Genomic DNA, 15,905 nt, shown 5'->3' with positions numbered 1-15,905 from the left:
CATTTTGCACATTTCCAGGTAGATGATAGTTGCTCTGCTCTGCCTTTATCCATCAATCCTGTAGGCTGATCACAGAAGGTCACTCAATTTGTCAGGCATGACTTCCCCCTTGTAAAGCTATGTTGGCTGTTACCAAGCACCACATATAAAAATGTCCTTCACTATGCCCAGTCTAAATCTATCCTTGTTTAATTTAAAACTATTGCTCCATGTCTTGTCACTAAAGACCTTCACAAAAAAATTTCTTTCTGTCTTTCTTTTAAAAATTCATTATATATTGAAAGGCCACAATAAGGTCTCACTGAAGCCTTCTTTTCTTCAGATTGAACAACCCCATCCCTCTCTTTGTTTTTTCATAGAAGAGGTGCTTCAGGCCTTTGAACATTTTCATAGTCAAAAAGGTGCTAACAGAATACTTCAAAAATGGCTTTGATTGAAATTCCAGCTATGTCGATGTCTATTTCTGATTTTTGCATTAGTACAAATAATTTCTTCAGTAATATACTAGCCATGGCTTTACCTTATAATAGATTTCTTAAAAAAAGAAGAGGCTTCTGGTTTTTACACTTTTTCTTTCTGCCAAAAAGCTTCTAATAATTGATAAGATACAGACTGCCCAGAAAAACTAGGAGGATAGCTAGTAAAAACAAAAGCTCTAGTAACCAGTGTACCTTTTTGAGTAGCTTGTATGCAACTCTGACACTGCTATGAGGCACTCCAGTCATTAAAAAAATAGCCGTAGAACACATAACCTTAAAACACTGAGAAATTAAATCCAAGATTCTATTTGCCTTCACATCCTCACTTATTATCTATTTCAGGAATTCAAAACTTGTGTTGTTATTAAATAGACAGTAGTTGACAAAAGGCACTAACAGCAAAGTACACTTTTGGGCTCTTGGAGTCAGGCTCTACTAGTAGTGAGAGCACGTACCACCCAAATAGTTCCTGCCTCTCATGAGAGTTAGCAGCTTCCAGGCAAAGTCTTTAGTTTACAGATTCAGCTTGTCCATGGTCAGCAGTAAGCATCCATGACTACCAAGCACAGCAATAACAAGTTCTCCCACGCCCACAGTTCCCGATTTACTTCTCAGAGCTTGTTTAGGAATGAGTTAACTGAGGTAATGAAGTCTTCAGAACACATAGTGTTCGCACATAGACTGTGCCCTGCATATAGGGATATCTTAGCCAGAGTCAGGGAGAACACCAGTGAGCTTTGCTGAAAACCTCAGAAGAGTGACCAGGAAGACTGGCCTACTTCTCTGCCTCTGAAGCATCAAAGTTGTGATGGAAACAAAAAACCTGACTACTGCTGACTGGTGATTGCTATGAAAATTCTGCAGCAAGATTCTAAGACTTTTCTGCAGCAGCATTTGGCTTGTAAATCATAAAGCCTTTACGGAAGACATTAATTCACTGAAGTAAGACAGCTTATGTGAATAAAATCTGAAGATTATATGCATTTAGAAGGGTGAAAAAAAAGTTTGTTGAAATAAAGTTGGCTAAGGGGCATCTACAGTAATGGAAGCTATAATTGTTTAACTAGTGTAGTCTTTTAAACGGAATTGTTTATTTTTAAAATTTTTTTTAGCCCAGGGATCCACTGGAAAACATGGTGGTTTGCAACTATGTTTAAAGAAAAAATGTATTTTGTGGCTGCATTGTGTAACACCTTGTAAAAAAATGTACCTATCTCCTCTATTAGGAGCAAATTCACCCTAGCAGATACATTCAGGATTCCTTACTAGCTCCAAAGTGGACAAATACAATATCATTTTATCAAACAATAGAAACACCTTTTGGTGAGTGTGTCTGTGCTAAGCTTCATCTCAGAACAGATAATGACAGGTGAGTCAAAGGCACTGTAACTGGAAATCCTGACAGATTGTTATCAGGGGACACAAAAATTGCATTTCTGTGCTGTCAGATGTATGATACACATGGCATCCCTCTTGTTCTGTCCCACACAGAGGCTCTGTGTGTCCTGGATTGTATTGGAGCTCCAGCAAGATATTTACACTCAAACTAATTCCTGACTGAGCATACAGCTATGGTAGATTTTGGCAGAAAAAGGATATACTAACATGCAGTAAATCACAAAATATTATTGTAAATTGCTCAATGATAATGATGCTGACAGAGTAACTAGAGAAGTTATTAATTAACTAAGCCAACTTCACTGTATCCCTGTGGAGCTGTGTAGTAGATGCTGATCAGTAACCTGAAGCAAAAGGAAGTTGAACAGTAATCCCAGTCTACAGAGATAGCTGGCCAACAATGTCAGTGTGGTGGGTGGTGTTCTGCATCCCCTGAAGTCCTCAAAAGCTGATTTTTCTGGAGGGAAAAAAGGATACTGTTATAAATAACTTCAGGCATCTAACTGAGCTGAGTTGTCCTATGTAGGCCCCTATCTTCCTTTCCCTAGTACTACATGAAATTCTACATCCTGTCAGGACACATTAAGTGCTTAAAATACTACATTGTGGATAGTGTGATCTGCTGCTTAACTGGCCTGAATCCTAGTTCCATTAAAGTGGACACACTGATAATAAAATTACTGCCAGTTATGTAACTACTGAAAGGCATTACAGCAATGCAACAGCAGTGAAGAAGAGCTTTGGTGTTCACAAAGGCAAGTGTTGTTGTTTATTTAAAAAGGCAGTCCTACCCCATTCAAAAGATGTCCACCTTTGCTATGGATGGATGGATACAAGCATGACTAGATATTTGTCTCAAACATTCTCACCAATGTACCGCATTGAGAATTAGTATACAGAGAGGTCATGCAAATGCATGTAACTTCCAAGGACTTTTCTTTTAAAATTTAGTGTTCAATGTCTGTAATTAAAGCCTTTTGCTTCACAGAATTGTATCAGTTTATCAGTAATTTTTAAAATTCATTGATCCTGGTTCTTCTTTCTTAATACTGGAAAATAGAAATTTACATTTCATAGTAAGTGGCAGACTGTTATGGTTATGAGTGCAGGGGAAGACTTTGAAACCTCCACTTTCTCCTTGCCCCCCAGTCCTTTACAGGGTTTTCATAAATGTCTCAACTGGGCTTGTCAAAACAAAATAATGTCAAAGGTTATCACTCTCATGGTGTGCATCCTGTTAGTGCTATCAGTCCACTTGGAAATGTTTAGAATACTAGGGAGCTGCAGAGCACAGTAATTGTGTATATCTTTATATCTAAGACAAACAGGAAGTTATTTCAGTTGTTGAGCTGAGGTACCAATATAAATTCTTCGTCTGCTATACTGACATGGTTCAGTGACATTTACGAGTGCTATTATAGTAGAACATTATTAAAGCCTAATTTTGCCTTTTGCCTGCTGTTACTCCAACTTTAGAGCCATTTAATTTACATTTTAGAACACATGTAAGTTTAACTTACAATATATGACCCAGGCAAGCAACCAACTGTAAGACAAAATCATGATGGATGTCCATCCATCTTCCTTTATGTATCCTGACACAGGCTGGAACCTTCTGCTTGAACTCTGTTTTTACATTTTTACATATTCATTCCTTGCTTTTCAGAAGGAACAGACAACAGAGTGTTGCAGATCCAAAAAGTAAATGAGAAACTTTGATAATGAAGAACTTGAGGATGGGAAAAGTAATGATGCCTGCCTGGCTTCTCTGAAAGATGCCATCTCCTACTTTGTCCATCCTCATTTCTGGAACTACACAGACAAATTCCTGACCTTATATGTCTTTCAACTGGAAACAACATTGTTTGTAATCTCAGTTTTGGCAGAGAGAAAAAAAAATCAATAACCAGGCTGCATAATTCAAGATATTTTCCAGCTCCCTTCCCCAAATCCCAAAGAGGTATTTCAGTTCTTACTCAAGGCTAGCAGAACTCAGTTACCTGGCAATTTGTTTGGGTTTAACATACCAAGCACTGAAAAGTTCCTAATGTAATTTTAACATTAAGGTAAAGAAAACTTTATTTATAGCCAGAAACTGAACTGCTGCATACAAGAAGAGTCACTAGAAAGGTCACAGTGACCACCCAGTGAAAAAATAGTGATTTTAAACTTGCTGCTAAAACATGCATGTCTTTACTCCACTTTTCCTCAGCTATCTTAATTTCTAAATCCCACCATAGATATTTTCTCTAGCTGCAGCAAGGATTTCTGTAAGAAGCACTTAGAAAGATTATGATGTTGACCTGTGACTCATGTGGTATTTAAACATGGATGAGATTCTTGAGGACACAGACCTTTGCAATCATACATATTCTGCCAGTGCTGGGAGAGACACTTCCAGCCACTGTTAGACTAGCTAGTAATTGTAGCTTGTTTAGTTCTCTCCTTTTCTGCTGCTAAACTAAGTGCTACCCTGACTTCAAACAACTTTCAATCAGAAGCTATAATGCAAAAAGTTCAGATTAATTTAACCAGTTCACTCTCTACCTATGTGAGGACATATCAGACTTTACATCCACCAATCTGTTGAAGATAGTCATGTATATATAGTTAGATTGGCTTTTCCAAGAATATGTATGCTGTTGCAGCTGCCAGCAGATTGCCTTCTCCAAGAATATGTTTCTGTCAGCTGCCTACTTAGAATCACAGAATTTGGGCTGGAAAAAAATCCTTATGATCAAGTCCAACCTTACACTGCCAAGTCAACTACTAAACCATGTTCCCAAATGCCAGATCTACACATATTTTAAAAACTTCCCAGGAAGGTGATTCCACCACTTGTCTGGGCAGTCTATTCCAAGGCAGTCTATTCCAATGCTTGACAACCATTTCAGAGAAGAAATATTGCCTAATATCCAATCTAAATCTCGCCCGTGACAATTCTTCTTGTCCTTGGCTTGTTATATGTGATAAGAGACCAACTCTCACCTTGCTACAACCTCCTTTCAGGCAGAAAAAGATAAAGCCCTTTAGCTTTCCTTTCTCCAGGCTAAACAAGTCCAGCTCCCTCAACAGCTCCTCATCAGATTCAAAAGCTCTGTTGCCCTTTTCTGGACATGCTCTAACCCTCAATGTCGTTCTTGTTGTGAAGGCTCCAAAACGTAACACAGGACTAGACATGCAGCCTCACCAGTGCCAAGTACAGGGAAACAGTGACTGTCCCAGTCCTGCTGGCCACACTATTCCTGATCCAAACCAGGATGTCACTGGCCTTCTTCACTTGGGCAACTACTGGCTCATGCTCCGACTTGGCTAATGTTGATCAGTACCCCAGGTTTTTTATGTCAGGCAGCTTGCCAGCCACTGTTCTCCCAGCCTGAAGTGCTGTACAAGGTTGTTGTGACCAAAGTGCAGAACCTGTAATGCCATCTTGTTGCATTTCACAAATTGGCCCATTGATTCAGCCTGTCCAGATCCTTCTGCAGAGCCTTCCCTCTCCAGCTGATCAACATTGCCATCCAACTTGGTGCCATCTGCAAACTGAAGGAGGGTGCACTTGATCCTCTTGTCTTGGTTATTGATAAAGATATTAAACAGAACTGGCCCCAGTACTCAGTACCAGTACCAGTAGTTACTGGCTACCACTTGAATTTAACTCAATCCCCATCACTGCGTGGGCTTGGCCATCCAGTCATTCTTTTCATCCAGCAAATTGTGCATCCATCTGAACCATGAGCAGCCAGTTTCTCCAGGAGAATGCTGTGGGAAACAGTGTCAAAGGTTGTTCTGTACAGGATGGCACTCGAGATTATCTGGTCCACGACCTTCCCTGGAAACGAGGTCAGACTGACAGGTCTGTAGTGCCCTAGATCCTTCTTCTGGACCCTTCAACTGGGACCTCTCTGGTTAACCAGGACTCCTGGTAAATGGCTGAGAGTGGTGAACTCATGCACCAGCTCCCTCACTACCTTTGTGTGGATCCCAACTGACCACATAGAGTTGTATGTACCTAAGCTGTGTGGCAGGTCACTGATCATTTTCCCTTGGATTATGAGGGTTTCATTCTTTTTCCCATTCCCATCTTCTAGTTCAGGTACCTAGAGAACAATGGGTCTTATTATTGAAGAGGTATTAAAAAGGTAAAAAGGTAATAACTACCTCATCCATTTCCTGATCCTTTGTTATTATCTTTCCCCCTGCAACCAATAAAGGATGGAGACTACCCTTAACTCTCCTTTTGTTGGTAATGTATTTATAGAAACATATTTTAATTGCCTGTTACTGCAGGATCCAAATTATGTTCTAATTGGGCTTTGACCCTTCCAGTTTTCTCACTGCCTAATCTCATTACATGTTTACTTCTCTTGAGCATCCTGCCAGTAGTTTCTCTAAGATGACAAACTCTTTTTTTTTCTCCTGTGTTCCAGCCAAAGCTACCTGGCTGGTCATCCTTTACCAGCCAGGCTGGTCATCCTTTTACATTTCAAGCACAAAAACCCACTAGCCTAGCTTGCACAGGATATCATGTTCCTCCCACACAGACCAATGCAACTTGTTGTGTTTGGTGTCTTATTGACAACTAAAGAAAGCTGGTATGTGTCGATAGCTAAACTCAAAGCTTCAGTTTCACTTGCTCCATTCACTGTGTGTATGAGCATTAGGAAGTATCTGTAAGACTGGAAGGTCTTTTTAAAGATGAACAGCTTTGATTATTTGACATAACCATTTATAAGTGCTTTCTGTTTTCCAAAAGTCTTAGGACAGCTTCTGACAATGTTTTAAAAATATAACTTAAAATTTATTTACATTTTAAAGTTATTGAAAACATGCAGTAAATAGTGTTTATGAATATTTTATTTGTCTTCTCTGAAATGAACATGTTGTAAAGATATTCTTGTTCATTTCTGAATTCCTACCTGACTACTGGTTACCACAAGATAAATCTGTCCAGTCTAGGTCTCCTAAATAGGAGTCTAGATAGACTCATCTCTTTCTCACTCTCAGACTACAAATACTCTGCTCACTAATATAATCACCAGTTGTATTAAATACTGTAATTAAGCAATTATATTAAAAGGCTCTAAAATATTAAGTGACCAATCCTTTTCAGTGGTCACTGTTCAATGGAAGCAGCAGATACTTTGGCTAACCTAAAGAGATGTGACATAACTCTGTTATTACTATTTGGCAACTGAGGAAATTTGATTTCTCTAGGAAGATTATCTCTTCTGGCCCTAGGAACAGCCAGAAACTGATAAAACTGGGTAGAACTTTGATTTCATTTTATCTTACCTTTCATTAGCATTTTATTTCAGTGTACTTAAGTGTTATTGTCTGTGCTTTAGAGCCAGGAAGAGTGAAGTATGTTCTCTAAGTTTCCCTGCAAATCAGTAGTATTCCTCCCGATGAATGGCCTGTTTCTCCAGAGACAGCATTTGACAATATGTGGAACTTCACTTACAGACAAAGAACTGTTTATATGATTTGATCATTGTTCTTAAAACTGCAGTGTTTCATTCTCTATCTTTCAACTGATGAGACAAGTCAGCATTAATACATTTTCCCTTTTATGAATGCACTTGCATGCTCTATTGTTGACTAAACAGCTGACAGAACAAGGATTTGCATCCAATCTGCCATAGCAGCAACAGATCAACAGTTTTGATATCCTCACAAAAACAGATGCTCTCAAGTATTTTTCCATAAAACCAGCTAATTAACTGCTTAAATTATTAAAAAATCCCTCTATTGACAAATTACATGTACAACTGACTAACCAGAGAATATCCTTAGTATTCAAGTCTTTCTTTTTAGACTAAAAAATAAAAGTTCTTGAGAAAAGATGCATGCTGTCTGACAAGAAAACAATAAAAAACCCCTACCAAGAAAAAAATTCTTGCTCGTTCCTGAGTTAATTCTATTGACATGAATTTAATGAGCACTGTTTACTTGCCAGAAAATTAAACAAATAACAAGCACCGCTTTAGCAAATTGCTAGCTAGCTTAAGTGTTTTCCATGAATTAATCCTTCTTTGTATAAATGTAAGACAGTAAAAAAAGGAGATCTTGAAACCAGCAATGACATCTGTGAGCTCTTTCTGTGTGTTCTGCAATGGCAAAACACTGGCAGGGACTATGGCAAGGGAGAGGTTGCCATGCAGACCAGCAAAACAGCCCTCTGAAATGGCATGCTGACCCACTTTCAACTACCAGCTCTTGCTGACCCTTTGTTGAGTGAAAGGTTCTTTCAGGTTTTTGCTGGTTTTCATCCTTTCAGTTCTTATTTCTAAAGTGGCAAACCTGCCTTTCTCTTTATTCTTGTTTTCCTCTTTCTCCACTAGTATGCACTGAAGAAAGGTAGATTGTTTCTTGTGGCTGTATGCTTTTGATAATTAAAAAACCCTTCCACCTCCTTTTAAGAACATGCTGTGGAAGAAACACGTATCTTGTTATCAACAAAATTATGATACAATTCCTCAAGGAATTCAGTCTTATCAGAGTAGTTCGTCTATGAAAAACCATACTTTAATTGTTACTCTTGGCGATAGGAAAGGATAATAGTGTAATATTATATTAAATATTGCCATGTGCAATAAAAGAAAACTCTTTCAGTCTTTCCAGCAGTGGTGTGCAAATCCCCTTTTGAATTCAGGTTTGGATGTTGTGATTTAAACTAAATCTTTTGCTTCTCCTTCTTCCAAAACCAATAGGAGTTTAAAGAGAGATGTATTTTTATTGGAACCATGTGCTCAGCCTAAGTTGCCAAAATAATTTAGCTAAAACTAATGCTTTTATTTGGGTTAAGGTTGATTCCTGAGCTGTGCAGAGGTCAAGGCATTTAGCTCGTCTTCCTCTTTTTCAATTTCACTATAGAGTCTACAGCAGAGTTCAGCCAGTTCAAGCTGTATTTCCAGAATCCAAGTTACCAAGTTGAGCTTATCTATGTTTGTGACTTTCCACGAGACAAAACCTTTTTTCATCCCTTTTCCATACTACATATACGTTACAATGCATAGAAAAATGGTTCTATTCCAAGGATTCAGAATAAGCGGCGGCTCAACAGTGATTCAACAGTGCAAGTCCTGCTGCCAATGCTGCCTCTGCTGCTGGTGTGACCTTGGTATCGACCTGCTTTTTGATAATGAGTGACAGCTGCTAAGAAATGACTCACAGGGTGTTTGCCTTTCTTGGGCAACAAGTGGAAAAACATAAAAAATATAGAATTTTGGAAGTAAGATATGAAAAAAATAGCTCTGCTTTATGTTACTTGAAAAGTAACCTTTATATGTTCTTTGACCTTTATATAGGTTCAATAAACTGATTATAGAGCCACGATCTCCTGATAAAACCTTTTAAATACTGGGAGATGTTTCATAATAACAAATACTGTAATGTTATTGCAATTAACGAAGTATCTATTTATGTGTTTTGTGTGTGTGCATGCACTGGTAAATGGGATAAAACCAAGCCCTTGAACATCAGAACCTTCACATGATTAGGAGGTTCTGATCAAATACTCATTTCTAAATTCTCTGTAGTTAGAGATTGGTTCGGATCCAAAACTAAAAAGGTTTGTTTTTGTTTTTATTTCTATGCCATTGCAGCAAATATGCCATAGGTCAGAATTATATACTAAAGGTGCTCTGTGGCAGCAGTGCCTTGATCCAAAATAGACTAAATATAGGTTTCAGTTTTAAAGTGAAACCAGGACAAATATTTGATAACTCTCGTATATTACTTTCTTCTCTCAAAAAGGAGATCCTGGCACAAAAAGATCAAATCTCAGAAGAGGTATTTCAGTATTGGGTAGAATTCTTATGAAAAGAGATTCAGAAATAAGCCATTGCAGAGTTTTGTTTAGGATGCAATACAAACTGAAAGCAATAAAAATGTAGTGAATGGGAATCACAAGACAAACTGTGCTGAAATAAAAGATTCAAGGCTCCATTTTAACCCATCCTCAAAATATATATCCTATTTAATGGCACAGGTGTTTACTTCTGCTCGCATTACTAAAGTGAAAAAATGTTTCTAAGACATAGCTTTTAACAAATTTATAAGATGGTACAAAACTTTAGAAATCTACTCAACAGATCACTGAAAAATAATTACCTGTAACATGAAAAGTCATGACCGCTCAAAATTCAATTTTTTCAAAAATCTGACAGAATTCTTACATATAAATAATGTAGGGTTTATCATATAAAAATGAAATTTGAAAATACTGTTTTATCATTTTAAATTGAAACTGTCAATAATTCTGGTGAGAAGAGGGCTGGAATCCAGAATTGCTGCATCTTTAACTCTACACTACTTTATAAGAATACTAGGTATAAAAGAAAAAATAAACATCACTAATTTACTTAGTTTTCTGGCAGCAATGCATGATATGGGACTGAAAGGGACTAAGAAGGTCGGGCCAATGCATTTTGTAGCTGACAGTTTTGTGCATTAGTCATTCTAAGAGATTTTCCTTGTATAAGAGAAGATAGGCCCCTTCAGACTGAGGCTGAAAGGTCTCCAAACTATGCACAGCATAGTGTAAAACAAAAATATCAAATAATAGGTTGCTTGTGATAGCAAAGAAGAAAGAAAGCTCTCACCCTTATAACCTGCTGCATTGGTTTTCCAGTCATTAGCATTCAGATGTCCTGCACGTGAAGTCCTGACAATAATGTGCTGTACGTCTCTCCAGGTCAGAAATGGACTATGAAATGGGAAAGACAAAGTCACAGATCAGACATTTTACCAGGATGTAGGGATACAGGGTCATATAAGATGAAAAGTATCCAAAGCAAAACAACTTTAATTTATCTTCTCTACTTTCCTTTGCTCCATTCAAAATAACGTCCCAATTTTACAGAAAAACTATGTGAAATTATTTATACAACTGGGATGTTTGCCATAAGCGGACTGTAACAATATATGATAATATTCTGTTATATGGAACTTAAGGGAACATGAATGAGTACATTTCCCACAGAGGCAATTCTTACGACCCCCAACTACTGTATCTTAATGAGCGAAAAGGAGAAGAAATTAAACTTTTGGCTTGCTGAAACACTTTACTAAATCTCACTAACTGCTAGCTCACACTGGAAATTCCTCTAGACTTTCAGTTCCTATTCAAGTTATTCCAGGTGCCCCTGTTGTTATTGATTTGTCTACTACCCCAGTCTGGAAATTCACTAAAAGTCTGTGGGTATTTTGCAAGAATTCCAAGCAGTTGGATGGTTGGTGAGTTGCAAAGCAAGACCCTGATTGCACAGAGGTATATTCCTTTAAGGGATTCCTGTCCACCTGGAAGGTGAAAGAAGATGCCGTTTCTACCCCCACTGTGATATTAATACACATTTATCTTCTAGGACTAAAGCAAATCTCCAGGGACTGGAGTTTTTCTGTTTCTTCTATATCTACAAAAGGGAGAACTTCTTTTCTTAGAAGACGATCTAAAGGTGCCATCATTTGGCTATTTTTTCTTTCTCCTTCAGATTTTTCAGTTTTTCTGTTATCGGAAATAAGATGAATAGCGCTGTCTTTAAAAATGCACTGTAGTAGAAGGAATGATAAACTGAGCCACTAAACAATGAAGAGGAAAGAAGTGTTGTGGTGCAGAACACCAGGCATTAAGTACCATTTTTAGAGCATCATCATCTGTCCCTATTGCACACACTGCCACAATTTCCCTCAGCTGAAGACAGACCGGAATAAAGTTTGTAACACCCAGAACTGGCTGCCTACACTGCCCAGTCATTGAAAACCAGGGAAACCTTGGTTCTTAAACCAGATTTAAATATTCTGTTGCATTTAATGAGAGCAGATGCCTCCTCTCCCCGAGCATTTTTTTACAACATTAGATGTAAATCACAGATCAGACATTTTACCACGATGTAGGGATACAGGGTCATATAAGATGAAAAGTATCCAAAGCAAAATAACTTTATCTTCTCTACTTTGCCTATAGGTATGTTTTTTTCTTACTGTGCAGTTTCTCACACTAGGCTGCTAGACTAGAATGACAGTAACTTTTTAACCAGTTGGGCTGGTAAAAATTACAGAAAAAATATTAAAAAAAAGTTATGGAATGTAATGCACATTAAGTATTTGTAGGATACGATATGTTTCTACATCACCTAGCATGCTATAGCCTTTTAAATAACATAGCACTGCCTGTACTGTAGGAGGATAGCTTATATCATAAGGTAGAGCTATCCATACCTGGGCCTCAACCCAGGCCTCAGACCAGGCCTCAGGCCTGGTCTAACAGGCCTCAGTACGTTCAGCATACGTAGTAGCAGATAAACTTATCTGCTACTAGGAATGTGTGAAGGTAGTAGTGTTACTAGCATAGAACAGTTACTGGGAAGACACGGTGGCTACCTTAAACTGTAATAGCTTACATATTTCTGTATTCTCACTGCCTATCAGAATGCACCTGTTCTTGTAAACTATTCTGTCTGTATTTAACCCGCCATCTCAAGGAATAAAGGGAAGAACGTGTGATATACCCACATTGGGTCAGACTCCGTTCTTTAGTCCCCGATCTTTAACTGTTCCCAGCTTTCACTGTACAACATAATTTTTATCAATTTCTAGCTCTACTTTACAACATTCATTTTATATTCATGCCGCATCTCCACAGTTTCTTCAATGCATCCTGATCTCCTCATGAGGCACTATTGGAAGGCTTTGCCATATAATCTACAGCCACGGAATCACACAATGGTTTAGGCTGGAAGAGACTTTTAAAGGTCATTTAGCCCAAGTACCAGCAATCAGCAGGGACATGTTCAACTATATCAGGTTGCTCAGAACCCTGTCTGAACTGACCTTGAATGTTTCCAAGCATGGGGCCTGCCACCTCTGTGACAATCTGTCTCATTGTTTTACCACTCTTATTGTAAAAGAAAGAAACAAAATTCTATCTTTTGCATTATCTATGTATTGGGTTTTGGGATAAAATCCAGACAAGTTGTGATTCCCTTAGATGAACAGTGGGGTAGGCAGCTATACATCCACCGGCAACCATGTTCTGGTGTACCTGTGTCAAATCTGCAGTGCAGACAGATGAAAAATCCTAAGTGCCAAAAATCAAACAAACAATGGCCTAACTGCAGGCTAATAATGATGCAGTTGGGAGGAGAAAACCCCTGAGAGAAAGGCATCTGAATTGCATCCTTTATTGTGTCATCTCCACAGGAACAATAAATAGAGACTGTCCAAAAGACAATACTCACAGTCTGCTTAATAACAGCACGGAGCGAACAGCAACAAAACCTTAGGTTAGTTGCCACTCTTAGAATCAGTTTGACTGTGAAAATGGAGAAGGCTTACATTGTTTTAGGTTAATAAAGGAAGCTATGGTTAGCATGGTACCCAGGCTATTGATTTGACCTATCTTTTACATTTCAAAAGACTGACTAAAAGCACACTGCAATTCAGTGAAACTGCTCCTCTTCCACCAACCTCATTTTATTCCCACAAGGAATTGACATGAAAAAGCAGCTGGGATCCCTGCTTTCAATGTGAGCAGCCAGAAGCACCTCAAGAGTAACTTCAGAGACCTGCCTCTAAAAGCTGATGCTGGAAAACACTCGGAGAGCCAAGAAACTACAGGGGACAGAGCTGCTAAACTCCTAAAAGTCTCAACTGAGAAAATGCCAACCAAGATTTCCAAAAAAGCTTGTACAAGTTAAAGGCATTGTCCTAGCACCAGAACAACAGCTATCCACTAGTTTTACTTCTAGCCATTGCTCCAAAGCACAGACACAGAAAAACTCAATGAAAAAGTTAAAAATCATCACAATCAAACATTATTTGGTTTTGATCTTGTTTGAATTTAAGAAATGTCTGAATGGAATTTTCTTAAAACCTTTTTAATGCAAATTAAATGGAAAATTTAATTCTGAATGGTTATTCTTTGGCAAATTAATATGTAACTGAAAACAGGAACAGGAACCAAAATATACCCAAATCAATATCAATATAATAACTGAAATTCAGTAAGTGGCATCAGTGGTTGAAACTTAAGAGAAAGATAGGTTCTAAGGTAAGCCTTTATTAACTGTTAAGTTTTTCAAATACTTCAATACTAAGAGCAAATTACTCAAAATTTGCAAAAATTCAAAAAGAGATTTTTAACTCACACACTCTAGCATTGCCTTCTATAACAGGCAGTCAATCAATGGAGCAAAGAACTAGCTAAAGCTGATGCACTTAAATGATAACCTCTCCTTCTGCAGTGGAAGTCTAACTACAGAGGTTGTTTGACAGCACTTCTTCAATTCACCTCAGCTGTCTCATCACTTTTAACCTCCATGTTTATGACAAAGACCTCATAACTTTGATAACACAGAAATATGTTTTCTGTATCCAAAATTATACCTTGCTAGACAGTGCACTGCTCATCCTATTTCTCTAAGAAAATCAGTCAATCTGGGAAGTATCCAAATATCCGTTCAGTTGCCAGAAATCCAAAGTATCTATCTATGACACTGACGACACCTTACAATGTGAACTCCTTTTATCTCAATGATTACACTTGGTGGTACTGTCTTTTAGAGGAATGTGATATATTGTCACTTTTCTGTCACTAGCTTCAGAATTCATCAAAATTCTTCATTTCTTCTCAGCACTACCTTGTTCTAGCCTTGGTTTCATGTGAAAAAAAGGCACATACAGGAATGACAATGACCTGTTGGAGCAAGTCCAGAGGAGGGCCATGAAAATTATTAGGAGGTTGAAGCACCCTCTCCTTCAAGGACAAGCTACTTTCTTTCAGAGAGTGGGTTTAGATTAGATCTTTGCTGGCAGGATGGTAAAGCACTGGCACAGGGTACTTAGAGAAGTCGAGGGTGCCCCACCCCTTGGAACTGTTCCAAGGCCCGGTTGGATGGGGCTCTGAGCAACCTGGTCTATTCTGCTGATGGCAGGGGGTTGGAATGAGATGATCCTTAAGGTTTCTTTCCAAATGAAATAATTTTAGATTCTGTATCACTCAAGTGAAGAGAATCATGGAAGAAAAAATACTTTCTTCAAGGCTATACCACTTAGTATACCACACAGTTGCTGCTCCTTACTAATGAAACTAGTTTATATACCACATGCTGGAAAATACGCATTGGCTTACAGACAGAAACATGCAGTTCAATTGGGGATGTAAAATGTATTATGTATTATGTATTATGTATTTTGTATTCTTCTGTCAGCAACATAAGAGTTTTTATTTAAATTTGGCCTTTTCAAAGGAACACGGCACAATGGTCTCTGGAACAAATACAGGGCCATTGTCTCTCCTGACTCTGATTTGCTTGAATACCAAATCCAACCTTTTCATCAATGAGAAGAGGTATTTCTGCTAGCAACAGTAGATTGTACTATGCAATGAAAATAGTTTACTTTTAGTGAGAAAAAAATTCCTGTCTCTGTGCATTAAATTGATTATACTTATTTTCTCATTTACAGTAAGAAAAATTTCACATTATGTAATGATTAAGTGCAACACACAAGTAAGCATTTATTCATAGGACCTGATCAAGCTACTAGATATACTAGGAAACATCAATTGGGTACAACTGGAAAGCAATTCACTACCTAAATACCAGAAGAAAACTGCAGAACATGAAAATTAAGAGATGTTTTTGTGTGATAGTTGCTGTATATTTGCAACTCTGCATTGCATCCTCAGAGATTCCAAACAAGCAGTCTGAAACTCAGCTACAATTCTTTGATTCCTGAGGGAAAACATGCCACTTTGATACTAAAGTACTAGATCAAAAATAATAAATATGTGTTCACATTATGCATAAAATCATCCTCAAACAATTTGTTACCAGGATTTTAGAAGCAGATCCCTGTTGGTAGAAATGGCTAAGTGGAGGGTTCAAATCAGTAGGCAGGTAAGAGATCCTCCATCAGCTATTTGCCAGTCCTACCATATGGGGCTTGTCAAAGTAAGACAGTGCAAAGTTGAGATGTAGATCTGTCTAGCTTTTTTTTTGGTTGGTTGAATGTACCTTTGTGTGTGAG

At 38.0% G+C, this 15,905-nt stretch overlaps 1 protein-coding gene across 4 annotated transcripts in view; it reads right to left on the bottom strand.

Moving 5' to 3' along the window:
- The window catches only part of PCSK5 (proprotein convertase subtilisin/kexin type 5), a 225,742-nt gene that overhangs the window by 85,164 nt on the left and 124,673 nt on the right, over positions 1-15,905 (bottom strand). For all 4 annotated transcript variants that reach the window (XM_063422828.1, XM_063422830.1, XM_063422831.1 and 1 more), the window contains exon 10: positions 10,481-10,584. In XM_063422828.1, coding sequence (XP_063278898.1) covers positions 10,481-10,584 — 104 coding nt within the window. The remainder of the gene's footprint in view (positions 1-10,480; positions 10,585-15,905) is intronic.

The sequence above is a fragment of the Prinia subflava genome, chromosome Z, assembly GCF_021018805.1.
Source record: "Prinia subflava isolate CZ2003 ecotype Zambia chromosome Z, Cam_Psub_1.2, whole genome shotgun sequence".
Lineage (NCBI taxonomy): Eukaryota > Metazoa > Chordata > Aves > Passeriformes > Cisticolidae > Prinia > Prinia subflava.
Note: the sequence above shows the minus strand (reverse complement) of the source record. Positions and strands in the feature narration are given on the sequence as shown.